Source organism: Xiphophorus hellerii, chromosome 10 (assembly GCF_003331165.1).
Source record: "Xiphophorus hellerii strain 12219 chromosome 10, Xiphophorus_hellerii-4.1, whole genome shotgun sequence".
NCBI lineage: Eukaryota > Metazoa > Chordata > Actinopteri > Cyprinodontiformes > Poeciliidae > Xiphophorus > Xiphophorus hellerii.
The window spans coordinates 23,532,533-23,550,964 of NC_045681.1; the positions used below are offsets into that span (position 1 = coordinate 23,532,533).

At 39.4% G+C, this 18,432-nt stretch overlaps 1 protein-coding gene across 1 annotated transcript; it reads left to right on the forward strand.

Moving 5' to 3' along the window:
• The first annotated feature begins 9,794 nt into the window (after nucleotides 1-9,794).
• On the forward strand, nucleotides 9,795-16,076 carry LOC116727628 (ras-related C3 botulinum toxin substrate 1-like). The gene is made up of 6 exons (XM_032575159.1): nucleotides 9,795-10,104; nucleotides 11,232-11,303; nucleotides 11,428-11,545; nucleotides 11,984-12,046; nucleotides 12,926-13,085; nucleotides 13,900-16,076. The coding sequence occupies exons 1-6, from the start codon at nucleotides 10,070-10,072 to the stop codon at nucleotides 14,031-14,033; spliced, it is 582 nt and encodes a 193-aa protein (XP_032431050.1). The 5' UTR covers nucleotides 9,795-10,069; the 3' UTR covers nucleotides 14,034-16,076.
• The last annotated feature ends 2,356 nt before the right edge of the window (nucleotides 16,077-18,432 follow it).

Below are 18,432 nucleotides of genomic sequence, written 5' to 3' on the forward strand. Positions count from 1 at the left end.
TTCATTTGTTCAATATATTAAAGATAATTTCAAATAATTACACCAGAAGGGTTTGAAAGGTCATTCGTTATTTTTGATGAACAAACCCATTATTTTGAGGAAAAAAACACTGAGATGGAAAAACATCGAAGGCTCATCAAAATCCAGATAAAGTGGGCAGAGATATCCAGAGAGGAAACCTGAGAAATTCATTGGTTGCTTCGTGAAACACTTGAACTCTAGTTTGAAGTAGAAGTGTGACATTGAGCTGAAGATGATTAGGGTAGCAGAGGAGTTGTTTTTATTCTTACTAGTGGCCATGATGACGAGTGTTTACCAAAAACACTGGAAGAAAGTCAGGAAAGAAATGACCCACCCAGAGGCTTTACTGTAACTCTCTACTGCTGGTTTTATTCTCTCACTCTTTGTGTTATAGGCAACAAGACAATATAAGTCATCAGTCAGTAGTTGAGTAATAATTTTATCTTTCAGAAGTGAATCCATGTCTTCCACATCACACTTAGTTATCTTGTATTACTTCATTTTAGGTCTTCAAATAACAATTTTTTTAGTAATCGATGAATCGATTATTCTGATGGTTAATAGATTAATTGGATGGAGGAAATAATTTGACATTCTACAGATTTTTCATTTATCCTCTCAAACCTTTTTATATAAAAATGCAAATACATTAAAAGATGGAAATAATCAAATAATTGAATTCCTTTTTTAAATGAGAAAATAAACAATTTTATTCGTTTAGCAAATCTGAGCCAGGTGAAGCTAACTCTGCCACTGGAGGAGTTTTGGTTAAAACACATTTACAGACAAATGTGTTTATTTGTATTTTATCTTAAATGCAACCTGTATGACGTTTTTGTACAGTTTTGTCTTAAGTACTGCTCTGAATATGTTGTGTTCTTTTCAGCAAATGCTGTTTTTATGTATCTGTATACTCCACCTAATGATTAATTGATTACTAAATTAGTTGACGATTATTTCAGTAATCAGTTAATCATGATGAATCCGACTTATCGTTTCAGCTCTACTTAATTTACTGGTTTTTTTAGGGATATTTGATATATATTTTTAAATACACGTTTCCATTAATTACTTGAAAGAAGCTCCTTAGGACAAAGCTCCTGATCCTGATCCTGTTCCTTTCGGCGCTCCCTCCAGATTCACATCCTGGGTTTTGGTGATGCGGGTATTACAGCATCTTTTGAGGTCAGTTCTGGCAAGGAAATTCCACTTCCTGCCCTTTCCTGCCCATATGAGCTCACTCACTGAGGATTTTCCAGCAGAGATGCCAGCCACGCCGGTCAGCTGTCATATTAGAGGAGAGGAAGACGAAGGTTTGGGTCGGACTCAGCTCGACGTACTGTCCCGAGCTCAGGAAGGGAGTTGTGCCGGGGACAGATTGTGCAGCGCTCCAGGGGCACAATGGACGAAAGTTACAGGACAGGAAGTGCTGAAATGGACCTGTTTTTCTCCGCCCTCTCAGTGTGAAGATGTTTAACTACACAAAAGCTCCTCTGCAAGCTTCTAAAAAATTTTGTCAGTAGTAATGGTTATTTTTACGGGTCCCGTGAAACTTCGTTTTTCACGTTTAGCTTGTGTTTTATATAGAGAAGAAAAATAAACCTAGACGGTGCCACACTTAGTAGCACCCAGAGCCGGGCAAAGACATTTCGACACCTTCCAGAAATAACAGTATGGGTCATTTTTTTGCCAACAGTGATTTTGGCAAAAAGAAAAAAAAATCTAATGTTTCTGTCCTACTATTCCAAATCTAAACAACCAACATGTTTAGGTTTGGAACGGTAGGACAGGAAAGGCCTTTTACAGTTGGTGTTATTAGAAGTAGCTATATTTCTTTAGCTATGTGAATATTTATGGAAATCAACAGTCACCTCTTCAATGGTATGTTTTCTTTCCTTTCCCAGTTTGAAGAGCAGCTGGAGGAAATAGACCTTTAAGTCACATGATGTGTATTCATGGATTACGAATAAATCGATGAGATCACTGATTAGTTTGTAAGGTAAAATATAAACATAAGATTCACTTAAATTGACGGTCGAGGAATTGCCAGGAGTGCCAATAAGTTTGGCACAAATGATACAAAAAAATACAATTAACTTACTAAGAAATGTAAATCCGTATTTATTTGCAGTGCGAGATAATGCTGTGGAATATGCTTTTACATGATGGAAGCAGAAGAGGCTGCTCTCTTGATAGTTTGTGTGACTTCAGACAAAACATGAAGTTTCTGAGGTGATAATCACAACTGCTGTCCGATAAACTGAGCCAAGGTTCCACTTTGGTGTCATTTTGGTCTGGATGAGACTCTACAGTTGAAAACAATTTGGACATTATGCTAAAGCTGCAGTTTGTAACTTTTATTTTTTTTTTTTAAATCAGTTTTTTACATACTTGTTAAAACAGTGACCATGTTGAGGCAGTATAATATGGAACAGATCATCTTTGAAAAGACAGCGCGCACACACGGGCATGATTGACGGTGCTAAGACCCTCCCCTAGCTCTGATTGGTTGTTTCCAGTTAGCACTGCAAGAAGGCAACTGAGCCGGATTGTTTCACAGATTATTTGGGTTATACTGTGACGACGTAGTGACAGCTTCAACACATATATATAAAAAATATATTTTAATAAAAGTTACTGCAGCTTTAAGGTTTGAAAGGTCTATTGAGAGCATACAGGTGAACGGATCCAGTTTTCTGGAGGAGAGCTGAGTGTTATTGTTTGAAGAATGGAATGATGGATGATGATGAAATATGTTGCGGATAGATTCTCATCGTTCTTAAGGTCCAGGAAGATTTGAACAAATCCTCAGAGTCTGGAACTGGAACTGGCAGCTGGAGGTGAACGGTGACTCGGTATAGCCGTCTCTTAATGTTGGGGGGAAAAAAAAAGAATAAAACACTCTCAACATCCCACCAGCAGATTTAGGCTGAAAGTAATGTTTCCAAAATGATTCTCCTGACTGTGTTATTGTAATATCAGCGTCTTGGAGCGCTTGGAGGCTCCGTCAGCCCTGGCTTGAATCTGATAGCGAATCCACAACGGAAATGAAAGATTAGGGTGATGGCAAGGAGGCCTTCCGTCTTCACAGGCTCAGAGCTCATCACCATTGATTACTGAGAAAAGCATTAATACCTTAATAATAAAAAAAATGTATAAAACATGCCATTTTTAATCAAATGTAAATAAAAACATGCTTTCTCCCAGGCCCCGAAATTAATCTTACAATCATTTCAAGTTGCTCGTTTCCTATTAGAAACAAACTTAAGAAGACGTGCAGAGATCCAGAGCTCAGGTGGGAGCTCTGGATCTGCTGAGAAAACTGTTTGTTGTGGACTTCTGGCTAAAGTAAAGCCACTGTTAGTGATCCATCCAAGATGATGCAATGTGGATGCTTTCCTTTAGCAGGGACAAAACATGTTCATGAATGGCCCAGTCAAAGTCCAGGCGTAAATCCAGGTGAGAATGTGAATTAAGTTAACATAGTTACTTGATTGTGCTACAAAATGCCTCCATGTGCCTGGAAAACACATAAACACTTCCCTTTTAATAAACTTTATCTAATCCTCCAACTTCCTCTAGTCATCTCAAAAATTCTCTTAGAATCAGATTAAATATTCATTTGTTTTCCTCTGAAGCATAAAATAAATGTTATGTTCCTTTCCTCACAGAAGCTGCAGGCATAAACAAACACTGCCTCCACAGTATCGCAACATGTTCCGGTGAACCCCCCCCCCCCCCCCCCCCTCCCCCACCCCCACGCATCCCAGCACTGGCCCCCAGGGGCCCACTTCCAGGCAGAACCCACTCCTCGCTGTGAGTGAATCCTGAAAGAGAAACAGAGGGAAGACAACAACCTCATCCTCGTTACCATCGCCCTCCGCTGCCGTTTTTAGCTGCAACTCGGCCGAAAGGTGGGGTTTGTGGCCGAACCCTTTGGGAATCATCATGTGTTAACTATGCGAGTGGAGGCGTATTCCCAGCTCTCAGCTGACTGGAACAGCAGTGGTGGATTCCAGAGAAAAGAAAAGAAAAACCAAAAAGAACAAAAACAACAACCTTTATTTTTGGACTCGAATGAAAGTTGTAAGTGCCCATCTCAAGTCAAGTCAAGGTTTATTTATGCAGCATGTTTACAACAGCCTGAACTGATCCAGGTGCTTCACAGTAAACACATCACAGGTGGATAAAAGATTAAACAGAAAATAAAATTAAGTTTGGCAAAAAAAATAATAAGACAATTATGAAATTGGCAAAAAATACCAAACACTAATAATATGAATAAAAATCCAAGGCATACTTTATTTCAGCATCAATCCCCCCTCTCACGCCCCCCACCCCTCACCCCCAAAAGAAAAACTCAGACAAGTGCTAATGTTGGCAGTTTATTTTTTTCTCAATTCGAACATCATTTCAAGAGTTTGTGTCAATTTGAAAGTGAATTTTTACAAGAGCCGACCTTCCCACGAATAACCTTTGACCCGCTCTTTTGAGATGAGCTCTAGCGGGGAGGAACCTGGTTTCCATGGAGACTCTCCAGGTTTAGCTGGAAGCGGGACGTTTTCCAGCGTGTCTCCGCAGCAGTGCAGGACATGTCTGCTGCTTTCTGTCTCCAGTCATACAAACTGCTGCGACCTTCTTGCTTCACTCAGCACAGAGACAAGCCTCTGTTGGCTGCAGTCATGCTCTGTCATTATGTAAGCTAGCGGTCTGCTTTGTGACCCATGCGGTTATAATGAGGCTGAGGAATACATTTCCACACAGTCAGAGGCTTTTATACGGCTCCAGATCACACTGGGGATTTATAAAAATGTTACTTTTTCACATTTATGCCACCTGCTTTAATATCTTTCACAGTGATTTTATGTAATGGAACAAGGCAACACAGTACATGCAGCAGGGGCGTCCAAAGTGTGGCCCGAGAATTTCACTATTAGCATTAGGCACCAAGTGGTTTTCTTTCAATAGCCGTGTTTACTGTTCATTTTAATTCTATAGCAAGTAGGTCTGTAAACAAACAGCAAGTCTAGGGCACATTTAAATTGAACTTAATAGAATAGTTTATGTTGCTAGGAACAGACTAAAATATTTTCTAGACCAAATCAGCTGGGGAAAAAAATACTCAAGAAGTTAGGAAACTGCCTTTTATTAAGAGAAAACAAAACGGTTGTCACTTTGTTTGAACATGACTGGATCTGCACTGTTCTATTGGAGATCTGGCTCTAAGTTTATGACTTTTTCTCTGTCTGTCATTTTGACAGTTGCTGGAATGTGTTATGCAAATAAACCTGACTGACTGACTGACTGACTGACTGACTGACTGACTGACTGACTGACTGACTGACTGACTGACTGACTGTGTCAAAGAAAATCCTGTCACTTTCTATTTTCACTTGTCAATTTTGAAACTACTACTATAGTAGTACCATACTACCATACTGTATAGTGGGCAGTATTATGTGTTTTTCAGCCACATTGTGCCATTTTATAGCATAATCAATGAACTATGTTGCCTTCAGTTGTTATAAAAATGCTGTACATATAAAATATGACTTAAAATAAATATTGCTTCATGATTTAATGCCTTTAAATTGGGCCTCTGTCTCTTTAAAATACCTCTGTTCTTTCTGACTTTCCACCTTCAAGACGTCATCACAGCATCGCTCCTCCAGCCAGTGATTCGACAGCACAGCAGGTTTACCTTCTACATCAGTCAGATCTGGAATACAGATGGTTATTTGTGTGTGAAGATGATGAGCATTTGAAAGACCACACACACACACACACGTTTGCCTGGCTATCTTTGTGGGAACTTTTATTGACTTCCATTCATTTCTACAACCTAAACCTTACTCTTATCCTAACCCTAACCCTATCTAAAACTCAATTCACACCTTAGTCCTAAATTTAACCCCTGACCCAGAAACAGCATTTCCTCCTTGTGGGGCCCAGGCTTCGGTCCCCACAAGGAGCAGTGTGTCCCCACAACGTAGTATGTGTCAGAAAAATGGTCCCCCCAAGGTATTACAAACAAACGCACAGGGCAATGTGACACACTTCCTGCCTCACTGTGCTCCAGGGAGGGAAGCAGGCGGAGCTGGTAAGGAGGGAACGGAAGAAAAATAAAAAGACAATAAAATGCACACACGCAGAGAAAGGAAGCTACATTTCTGACCCGGGAACTGCATCAACGTTTGACTCGTTCAATCTGATTCCATCCCACTGTGAAAATAACTCATCAGAGGAGATCGCCGTGTGAATAGATGGGTGTGCAGTGCAGGAGTCGCAGATTGGAAGTCTCCTTTTGATCTACTGACTGAAGCCCTTCAGGTGGCAGAGCACACAGAGGCAGAGCAGCAACAACCCGTCTGCTGCCACCGGCTAATAAACAAACTGCTGCACAGAAAGCTAACCTGAATTAAATCCTGCTGTCACAACAAGATGTTTGAGGAAGCCCACAAGAAGCAGCTGGAGGCAGTTCAGCACTGTAAGAGACTTTGAGGGAGTTCAATTCAGAGCTGAGCTGCTTTCAAGGAATTCAGTTTTACACAGATAAATATGAGGCTAAGAGTTGTAACAAGGTATGACAGAATATTAGGTAGAGAGAAAAGGGAGGAGCACATTTCCACCAAAAGAACTCAGGAATTTTTAGATTAGTCTCAGAAATTGTCCAGAAACAAACTTGGAAACTTCTGAGTTTGAAAAGTTGAACACTTTCCACTTCTGAAAAACTTTTTTTCTAGAACATTTCTGAGATTAATCTCAGAATTTCTGGAATTTTGGAATCCTTCTAGCAAATTTCGGACTTTCAAAGCTCAGAAATGTACGGAACAGGATTAGGGCCGCTGAAAAAAAAAAAGTCTGACTTTAATCTCAGAATTCTGAGATCAAAGTCAGACTTCTTTTTTTTCAGCGGCCCTAATTGTCTTTTGTAGAAATGTCCTTGTTTTTTCTAGAATTTCTTTAGATCAATCTCAACATTTCTGAGTTGCTCGGTGGAAATTTACTACTATTGTTTTCTGTCTATGGCACATGTATGTAAAGAGCAGATTTTTGAGAAAAGTCTATTTTGTCAGCGAATTACATCCATTGGGCATGTTTCCATTAACCTGACTTATCCATGTCGGGAGCTTCTGCATCATTTAAAGCTCAAGCTAGAGCAGCTGGAACCAGATCCTGTTTTTAAATATCTTTTCCAGACTGTAAGCCTGCACTGATCACGTAGACGGAACAGCAAAACAAAGTCCGCTGCAGCCATCTGCTGCCATCATGAGCTCATTTAGCTGCTAATGCATTAAAAATTTTGACTTTCTCCCTAAATGATAGGATTGCAGCTCTGCGCCACCTTCCCTGTTGTGTTACCATTACAAAGCACATTCAGGCACTTATCTGATGATTGCCTGCAGCCTGTCAGTCTGAGTCTTGTGCAAATGGGAGAACCGTGGCGAGGGTCATTAAACCCCAATGCTTATTATGGAACTAATGATCGAACGTAATGAGCCACCAAGAAGCCTCTCTGAGCTGCTGTTTGAAGGAAGATGAGGATGGACTGCGAGTGACAGCAGAGACACCAAACACTAAATAAATTACCTGCAGCAGCAGCAGCAGCAGCAGCTCTGGGTTGTTAAGATGATCTTTACATGACATATGCATCTTGTTTAAATCGGCCTTCGGAAGGCCGGGTTTGTAGAGGGGAAACACAAACTTAATGTATTTATTAGGTCTGTCCCCAAACTAGTCTTGCGTTGCAGACAGTGACCAACGAAAAGGGTTCCACAAAGAGAGGAGAATATCGATGCAAAAAATAGTTTTCCAATGATTTTACACGTCAAACCAACAGCAATGCAAAAATCTAGAAAAGACCTTAAAAAAAAAACACCGAAATCAATGTAATTGGTTAAATTGGCAGAATGATGTTTTCCAGTCACATAATGTCTTTTTATGGCACATTAAAGTAGCTAAACCCCCCAGCATAGAAATGCTGGGGGGTTTAATTTATGAAATATGACTTAAAAGAAATTTGACTTTGTAATATAACGCCTTGAAATTGGGCCTCTGTCTCTTTAAGAAACTCCTGCTCTTTCTGAAACTCCGCCTACAGGAGGTCATAACCACATGGCTCCTTTACCAGCCCTATAACAATGATTTTACAGACGTTGCAATGAGAAGCAGCTCCTACAATGAGCTCAGCAGATGTGCAGTTCCATCAGGTGTTTGCTAATAGCTGCTGGCTAGTCTGAAGGAGCTGAGTGGGGGAGTGACGGGGGAGGGGCTGCTCTGTGAGGCGGAAGCTCGGAAACTTGGACTCTGCAGCTTCAAGGAGCATCGCTAGATCCTCCAAGGAGGTTCGCACATGGTTGCCATGGGAGATTAAAGGATTTCTCACACTTATTAGATTTTATTTTAAATAATAATAATAATAAACATTGTTAACTTTGTATCATTATCCTTCTATGATTTACACTATTTTGTGTTAGTCTATTTTATAAATCCCAATAAAATAAACTTATGTTTGTGGATGTAACGTTAAAAAAAATAAAAATCCTAACAGAGATGAAAATATTTAATTTTTTTTAATTTAGCATCTGAACCATATTTGTATACCACACCAAATACAACACATTTGGATGCAACCTAATATCCCAGACCTTATTCTAGTGTTTATGTTTATGCTAAGACATTTTCTTCCTGTTTCACTGTTTCTCAGTGAGACATCCTTAAAAACCTTCCGGCTGAACTTCTACTTCTACTTCATTCATTCATCTCTCTCTCTCTCTCTCTCTCCAGCTTCTAATGTTGGGGTTTGTCCTCCTAATGCGCTGTTTGTAGGAGGAGAAAACTCAATCCGCGAGTGACACAGAGGACGCATGTGTAAAAAAGGTCGTTACCACGGAGACAGAGAATAATTGATGACGCTGCAGAGCCAGCGTAAAACAAAACCACAGCTAGAAAAGTTACAGAAAGAAGCGCAGATACATGTTTACGGTTTATGTTACTAATCCGAGAGCAAAAAAAATGGATCATTTCTAGTCTTCGACAGAAAAGGACAATATTGCCCTCTAGTGTTTAAATGTTAAATGGCATTTTCGTATTCAAGTTCTGATGAACTTTTACAATAGTCATTAAACAAAGTGCAAAATATGAATTCTACTTAGAGAACATGTATCCCCGATTATATGTTATTATGAGGTTAATTATATGTATACAAAAATTAATGAAATTAACAAGTAAGTCAATGAAATTTAATGAGAATCGTGAAATTTGGACAGCGAGGCTCAGCTTCATATGTAGTATGTAATATGTTTAAGAATTAAAGACCAACAGCAAACAATATTTTAATTCCAAACAGAAATTGGACAAACACATTCACTGCATATTAACGTTTTAAACATGTTTGTCCATTATAAGTTAATATAACTTCAAGTTTTTTGTTGATAAACATTTACATATAATGTAAGACTCCACTGGATTGTCACGTTAAACCATTAAGTAGATTAAAGGTGTGTATTTAGATGTGTTTATCTTTGTTTGTTTGTCTTTTTATTCGCTTGTTTGTTTGTTTGTTTGTTTGTTTGTTTATCATTTAAGGATTTCAACTGTATATTTTGTGGCTTGCCATACTTGGGTATACTCTTTTGGTTTTGAGGATAAAGAAAAACAATGCCAGTGTTCTGAGAACTGACCATCGCTGTGTGTCACACATAGTAATAACCAGTAGAGGGCGGGCGTTGACCATTGTTCTGCTCTGACCAGATGAGACTTCCAGGGATCCACAGTTTCCAAATCAAACCGTGGGCGTATTTTTCCTTCAATCTTGCTTCGATTTTTTTTCACTTCTGGGTGTTGTCTGTGTTTTTTTTTTACGTCTCTGAAGTTTCACTGGGGGTGTTGCTCCTGACCCAGACACGGACAGTCAGATAGTTCGTTCTATGTAGAATTTTTATAAATCACTTCCCAGTTATTCTCTCTCTTTTCGCTGCACTTTTAGGCAGCACAAGCAGACTGCTTTAGTTTAGCTGCTGTTAGCCTGACCAGCTAACTGGGATCGATGCAGGCCATTAAGTGTGTGGTGGTGGGAGACGGGTGAGTTAATTCACATCTTTATTCCCATTCTAGCCTCAAATGTCAGAGTTTGAATCGTAGAGTTGTAGAATTAAAGCTTGAAAAATGTGGACTTTGGTTTGACCCAGTTAGCAACAGTTGGCTAGCGGCTAACCGTCCCAGATAGAGCGACAGCTGCTATGGTGGCTGCTGTCCCTCCAGCTGGGTCACAGATTTACTTTATACCTTTTAAGTTTATAGATATATAAAGTATACTCTTAACGTTTGAGTTGCATCCACTTTAAGTAAAGGTGGGCGACTCGTAACATTTAAAAAAATAAAAGCTGAATGTCCAAACGATTCATGGCACCTGAGTATGAAAGGAACTTTTAAATCTATCCAATATCACGTTTGTAGGTTAAAAGCATGTAATCTTTTCTTAAGCTGAAATTCTGAGATAATTTATATTGCCAATTTATTTAGTTTTTAGATGGTGCCATGAAAACATTTCTGAGTTTTTGAACATTGTTCTGACTGTTTAGCGGTTAGCATAGGTGTCCGATAATGGGCAGGAAGTCATATTTATTACTTTAAATGCATTTCACTATTAAAAAAAATGAACTGCACTAATAACCACAGCAATAACAAAACGAAGAGATGTTAGAATCATGTCAAAATCAATTATTTTAAATAGTATTTATTATTATAGGTAGGTTTGGGTCCGTTTCCTAAAAGACCAACACACTGAGAGCATTAAGCCAAAACGACAAAAAAAAATTACATTTTGCATTTAAGAAAAACATTTTTTTTTATATTTTAACACATTTCTAATATTGTGTAATAGAAAAGGCTTAGGTGGTTAAATGAAAACTCAGCCGAATGTCCCATTTGTTTTAATCCGATTGATGGTCAGAATCGTCCATCACTAAAAATAATGGTCAGTTCCAGTCCTAACCTGGACTGGAGCACCAATCCAAGTTTTGTTTCCCAATTCCTAATCTCTGACTTCTGATGTGACCTGCTGATTCCTCTGTAAATATATTTCCTCACTTTGTGATAACAGCGTGGTGAACGTTGGAGGCTGAATTAGAAATACTTTTCGCTGCTTATGAAATCCACTGTTCTTACTGTAGCTCTCTCTCTCTCTCTCTCTCTCTCTGGCTCTTCAGGGCTGTGGGTAAAACATGTCTGCTCATCAGCTACACCACCAACGCCTTCCCAGGAGAATACATCCCCACGGTGTAAGTCCCACACTCTGCTGCTCTGGTCATTCTTAATGTGATGGACATAAAATGTGTTAAAGAGTAAACTTCTGGTCAGCAGAAATGTCCTTGGAAAGCTCATTTTTTTCGATATTCCTTGCAGATTCGACAACTACTCCGCTAATGTGATGGTGGACGGGAAACCAGTGAACCTGGGTCTGTGGGACACAGCAGGACAGGAGGACTACGACCGGCTGAGGCCGCTGTCCTACCCTCAGACAGTGAGCGTACACACAACTCATCTATGTCCATTGTCCTGGACAGATCTGAATTAGCTGGTCGCTGCCAGCGCAAACACTGTCTTCACTCTGAGTTATTTAACAAAACAAAACAATCTCCCTCTCAGACAAGTACAGTGAAGAATATACAGAGTCTGGAGGACAGTAAGATGCAGTAACTAGCAGCTCTTGTTTACGCTGTTTGTCTTCACAACAAAATGGTCTTTGTGCAAGAGAGAAAGACAGTCACTCTGTATTTGACCAATATAATGAGTCCTGATTAGTGTTATGTCATCATCATTCTACTCTATGTACTCTAACTCAATTAACAACATGATTTCTCGCGCTAAGGTATGAATACTTCCAGTGACTTTTTTTAGATCAAGTTTTTTTTTTAACCCACTGATTTTTACCTTCTTTTTTTTTTTTTTCTCTTTCCAGGACGTTTTTCTTATTTGCTTCTCACTCGTCAGTCCAGCTTCCTTTGAAAACGTCCGGGCCAAGGTAAGAGGAGCCCGTGTTATAACCGTGTTGCGTTATGGATCTAGGGCTGCACCGATTGCAGTTTTCTTAAAGATCGATGATCTTTAAGAAGCCAGACCTGCCGATTCCGATTTTGGGCGTCACCAATTTATTTTTGGATCTCAAAAGATGCTAAGTTAGCAACATTTGGGTGACTATTATTAACTTCACATATGTGGGTGGCTCTGTCAGTCAGCCCTCTCTCACAGCAGCATAAAGGGGGACAGTGCGTTTCCATTGAACATAACATTGCGTAAATTGGAATTATGAAAATAAAGTCAGCTTGATGAAAACTCAAATTTAAAAAAGAAAACAACACATTTTTCTATAAAAAGGTTTTGTGGAAGGATGAGGTGGTTTTTCAGCCCTATTGAAATAGATGTGTTTTGCAAAACTGCAATGGAAAAACTGTTTCCTGCTTCATGTGATCATCTACCAGATGTTACTACTGGTGAAAACATCAAAGAAGACGACAGGAAGTGATGTCTGAATTATGAATATGTTTGTTTACGTCCGTCGCTGCTGTGATTTTTAATAACTTGTCGCGTGAAGAAACTTACTCACGTGTGATTTTAATTTAATTTCTTATTTAGTGGAAACACCACAATTGCAAAACTGTGTTTTTCCGACATTAGCAGAATATAGACGAATGTTGCAAATATCGGCCAATCGGGCAAAATTAAGGAAATCAACTTATCAGTGCACCCCTGATGAGAAGCATAGAGTCTCGCATGAGACGGTAAATTGATATTTTAAGGGAATATTGGTAATAATGAACAGACGTGTGTTTGGCATTAATCGAACAGTGGAGCACCCTCATACGTCCTGTGTCTGCAAGTGATGGCCTGTGTTGTCCTGCAGTGGTATCCAGAGGTCAGACACCACTGCCCCAAGACGCCAATCATCCTGGTGGGCACCAAGTTGGACTTGAGGGATGACAAGGACACCATTGAAAAGCTGAAGGAGAAGAAACTCTCCCCCATCATCTATCCACAGGGCTTGGCCATGGCTAAGGAAATAAGTCAGTTTTAGTTTCACGCATGCCCAGATCAATTTTTACTATCATATTTGTCACTGCTGAGCCAGCATTTGCTCAACGTTTGAGTCAGATTTGCATCAATGACCCATAAGTAACGTGATTACTTTTGGCATTGTCTGCACCGATGATTTACTCATCTCAGTATGCTGGATGCTTAAAGTAACTTACTCAGTACTAATGCAATAAAACTCTGTAAATTCCACACCTTTGACCCCAATACACATGAACTATTCAGGATGACACACACACACACTTCAGAGACACAAAATTCATTTAATTTAATCCTGTAAACATTTTGCAACAAGCAGTTGATCAATTAATCACAAGATAAATTAAAATGAGCTTGATCATTCCCATCCTGATGATGAATATTTTTTTGAAGGGCATTTATATTTAGAGGCTTCATAATCCATTTTATTTGCGGTTTTGGTTGTATATAAGTTTTTATTTTGTTGTTTTGGCTGCTGTGTTTTACTTTAGATATTTTAAATATCTTCCAGGTCCAGTGTTACATGTTCTTTACCAAACTAAAGTTTATTAGTATTTGAGAGGGAAAACTTTGCTTTATTCTTCCATTATCAACATATTACTTGAAAATGGCCACAAAATAACAATATTATCATTTATTGTAATAATTACCAGTACTATTTATCATCCAGCAACTTTAGTTTCTGCAACAGGCTTATAGATCTGTGCAGCTCGCTGCTCTTCCAGCAGTTTTTATGAATGTCGTCTTTTTCCTCTACCAATATGAGAAATATGTTAATAGTTGGATTGTGACGCTGTTTGAAACCAGGTGCAGTGAAGTACCTGGAGTGCTCCGCTCTGACGCAGCGCGGCCTTAAGACGGTGTTCGATGAAGCCATCAGGGCGGTCCTGTGCCCCCAGCCCACCAAGAAGCCCAGGCGGAGGAAGTGCACCGTACTGTAAGGAAGACCCGTCCGGATCAGAACACACGGCCAGGATGAGGGAAAAACAGCACACGGGTTCCCACAGCTAGCTTTTCTACCACGCCGGATCAGAGCATTTTGTACATAGAAAAACAAAACAAAAAAAAAGAGTAAATTTCCACCCTTAATTTTGAGATTAATCTCAGAAATTTTCTGGAAAAAAACACGGAAGTTTCTGAGTTTCAAAGGTCGAACATTATCGACCTTTGAAACTCAGAAATGTCCACATTTTTTTCTAGAGGATTTTTGAGATGAATCTTGAAATTTCCAAGTTGTTGGTAGAAATGCACTTCTTAAAAAAAAAAAAAAAATGTTCCTATCTCCAATGGCCCTGAGATGTCGTATGTCTGACTTCCATCTGAAAGATCTTCATAGATCTAAGTGAAGCTTTTTTCTTTTTTTTTAATGAGTGGATCCAGATGTTCGTGTGGTTGCTTACATCTGGCTCTTTCAGATTCATTAGTACATGGTAAATTTTGAAAAGCCCTCAGGATGAGGGTAAGCTATACGATTGAAAATTTTATGAAAAATATTCATGTATTTTTGTCATATGCAATGAAGAAACACTACTTGAATGTGGATTTGTCATATTACTAGATTTTTACAGAAGGTCCAGTGCTTCACTTTGCCCTGAACACTAAGATTCCTGCTGCCTTTACTGAATTTTACTTTATGCAAAAATGTTTTTAGACACATTTTTATTTTAAATGTCACTTGATTTGCTAGTTGTGCTTGACAGACTGGTTTGTTTACATGACTTCATTTAGATGGAGGTTGCAGAAACCCAGATTGCTGATCATATTGTTGTTTTAATGTTTGTTTTTCTCACTTGGAGTCGCACCGATTTTCTCGCCGATCTTTAAGAAGCTTGAACTGCCGATTCCAGTTTTGACAGATGGCAATTTGTCAATCGTCTGAAAAGTCGTTAAAAATATACAGGTCTGAAAATCAGCTGATTTTTTTTCGCGGAGGCAAATAAGATCGGTTTCTCATCCGAGTATCGGCCAATTTCTCAAAGATTGAGGAAATATGTGAGGAAAAATGAGTTTATTGGTGCACCCCTAATTTCAACATGTGTAGGACATGGCAACCTCACGCCTAGCCCGTTAAAACTGACAGAAGGAAAAGGAGTCCAACTCCTGGAGGACAGTATTTTAGTTGCATTCACTGCATTTATCTTTTTTTTTTTTTTTCAGAACATATTTATGTTGTTATGAAGGTTTGTGGTTTTTCACGCTTTATTCCAAGTTTCTGAAGTGAGTCAGTGTTGTAATATCTGAAGGGTGGAGCTCAATCAGTGTTAGAGATTTAATGTTGCACAAAAATTAGACATGGGTTGGTTGGAAATTCTCAGACTGATTCAAATGACTCATCTTGTCGCAAACAAAAATTACATACGACAACAAAGCTGTTTTATTCTATCCAAGATGTTGCACTACAATACTAATCAGACTTTGAGCAGAAATTGAGTCGAAAGCAAAATTTTTCTAGCTTCATCCCAGCTGCTCTTCAGTAATAGTGGGAGCAAAAACAAGCTGGTCAGTGTGATTGTCTGCTGACTAGCTTGTGGATCCAAACTGTGTTTTAAAGCAACGTTGGCTTCATAAAGGTGCTCATTAGCGCCACCTGTGGTTCCAGCTCAACTGGGTTCCTTTTTCCTGCCAGCTAACCTAACAGCACAGCAACACGTTGGGGAGGGGGCAACGCTATTCTGTTCCATTTCGCCAAAGAAAACTCTGGTTACAATCACTTAACAAAAAGGACTTCACTGTCACTGGAAGAATGGCTCAATAGGAACATGTTTTACTCGATTTTTCTAATCTGTAACCGGCCCATGCCTAATGCTGAATGAATCAGAGGCTGCCCAACTTGATACGAGAAAAACTAAACCAGCACAGGTACTCTGAAGAGCCATGAATTCTGAAGAGCCATGAATTCTGGACACTTTGTAATCGTTTTCAATACAGCAGTATCTTTTTGTAGTGTTGTGTTTTTTAAAGCAAATAAAGCATTTCCAAAGCTCCCTTGGGTCTGTGTTTTGTGAAAATATTACAGGATTCTTCTAAAGAATGTTGATATCACATCCATATCGAATCCTGCTAGTAAAAGCATTACCAGCTTGTAGAGGCAGTATGGTGTAAACCGTTCTTTATAGGAAAACAAAAATCTTTTTGGTCGAAGTTTCAAAATATATTCATATAAACTTTGATTTGATCTGGCAAGTGCTCCCTAAAATGAAACCTCTTTATTATCACAATCAAAATAAACAGCTTAGTTACTCACCTTTACCAGCAGCAACTCCTGGTCAGAATTCCAGAGATTTCTCAGGCTGTTGTTGGCGGTAAATCAAGAGGAAGTCCTGATTGTTCCTGTAACAAAATAGATTAGATAGATTAGATTTAAAGTAAACATGCTATACATTTCTACTCTTTGCAAACAAGAAGACTCGTAGGAAAATTTCTGTTTTTTTTTCAGCTTAGGCAGTTGGAGTTCTAAGCTTCTCATAGTTTTACTTCGAGTCAATATTGTTACTGTTTTGCCTGAACATTTTAATAATTTGATCATTTCTTGATATAAAAGCAATTCTGTGGAAAAGAAATGTTATCTTTCTTTCTAAATTGAGTTATACATTAATAATACAGTTTCAGGTTGCAGGTTCTGTCCTTCCATCCTTGTGTCCTGCCTCATTTTCTTTCCATTCTTCCTTTGTGACGTCCCGTCTCTTTTCCTTTCTATCCTTAATGAGGTCCAAGCAGCAAAGCGATGTGAAGGCCTATTGTAATCACAGGATTTCTTATTTTTCCGACATATTCAAAGACTCGGCAAACTTCAACCAAAATTGTCCCCCAACTAAAATCTTGGGATTCCAGTGGAACCGCAAGTGGGCCTGGCCAAACTGCTCTACAGCGCCCCCTAATGCCAGATAGGACAAACTGCAGATCGTAGAGATCTCAAATTCGGTATATAGGTAGATCCCTCCCCCCAAATCAGGACAAAAAGCCTCTTGGATGTACAGGGAGGCAGCCATTTTGAGTCAAAGGGCAAATTTTGGCCATTTTTCACTTTTACACACTTTGAACTTTAACAAACTCCTCCTTGGGATTTTGACCAATCGGCTTCATTTTTGGTCAAGATGCAGTTAAGGGGTATTAAAAGTTTCATCTTTCTGTTCTGAGGTGCGATTGAGGGAGGTGACAGCATTGGTCCAGATATGTAAAAGGTGTTTTCACTGTGGTTCCCTGATATTCGTAATTGTAAAGGTTTGGTCATGTGAGTGATCTGCAGCAGTGCCCAACCGTCTAGAGCAGTGACTCCGAGCGGTGTGGGTAGTTGGACTGTTTCGATGGAGGACTTGGACTAGAGCAGAATCAATCAGATTATGTTCACAACCAGAATCAACAACAACTGACAGACTGAGTGAGTCATTTTTGAAACAGAGTGGCAAGAAGAAGAAGTCAAGGAAGTGATTGTTCGTTTCTTTTAAGGTGGCCCGCCAGCCTCCCCAAGTCTACTGGTGGGCCCCGGCTTTTGGCCGGACTGGGCAGACCGCAATGTAATGACCCGGGGAGCCACAGTAAAGACAGAGGTTGGAATATATTGGTTTCTTTCTTTCTTCTGGAGTAAGGTTGCTTCTGCTGATCTGCATGGGTTCAGGTTTGTTCTGGTTCTGAGAAGAGGAAAAAGATTAAATGCTTCAGATGAAGTTGACCATTTCATCATTGGACTCTTATTTATTTCTCTCAAATGGTTGTCCAAGTGATGAATTTGTTCAGAGTTCTGGGCTCATTTAGAGTTGCCAGTTTGTCCTTAATAGCATGAAAGAGTTCAGGTTTTAATGCAGAGGAGTTCCAACCTGAAGCTCTAATTCTGAAGCCAATGGCAAAATCTGCAACTGTTCTTGACCCTGTTTTAAAGTCCAGAGATAACAAGATATAAAAGCATGATATGATTCCTGGCTAAAGGTTTGTTTGAATTCGGCTAGAAAATCTTCAGAAGAGCAGCTGAAATTTAATGGGTTCTTAAATCCCTTAACAAGCCACTCCAGGGCTCTTCCTGATAACAGGGAAATTACATATTCTGTCTTGGAACCATCATGAGAGAAGCTCTGGGGAGAGTGATTAAAGGTCAGGGAGCACCGAAACAGAAAACCTCCACATCGATTTACATCACCTTAGTATGTTTCCGGAGTATGAGGTCGGATGTCAGAAGAGGCAGAGAGAAGCAGGGGAGCGGAAACCTGGACTGGAGCAGGAGCCTGTTGGAAATTTCTTTGTAAGAAATTAGTTAGATGAGCCAAACGTTGATTGGGTCGGTCTTGTTGATCAGAGAGTTCTCAGCAATGTATCGTGGCATTGAATGAGGGAGTTCTGTTCAGTGAG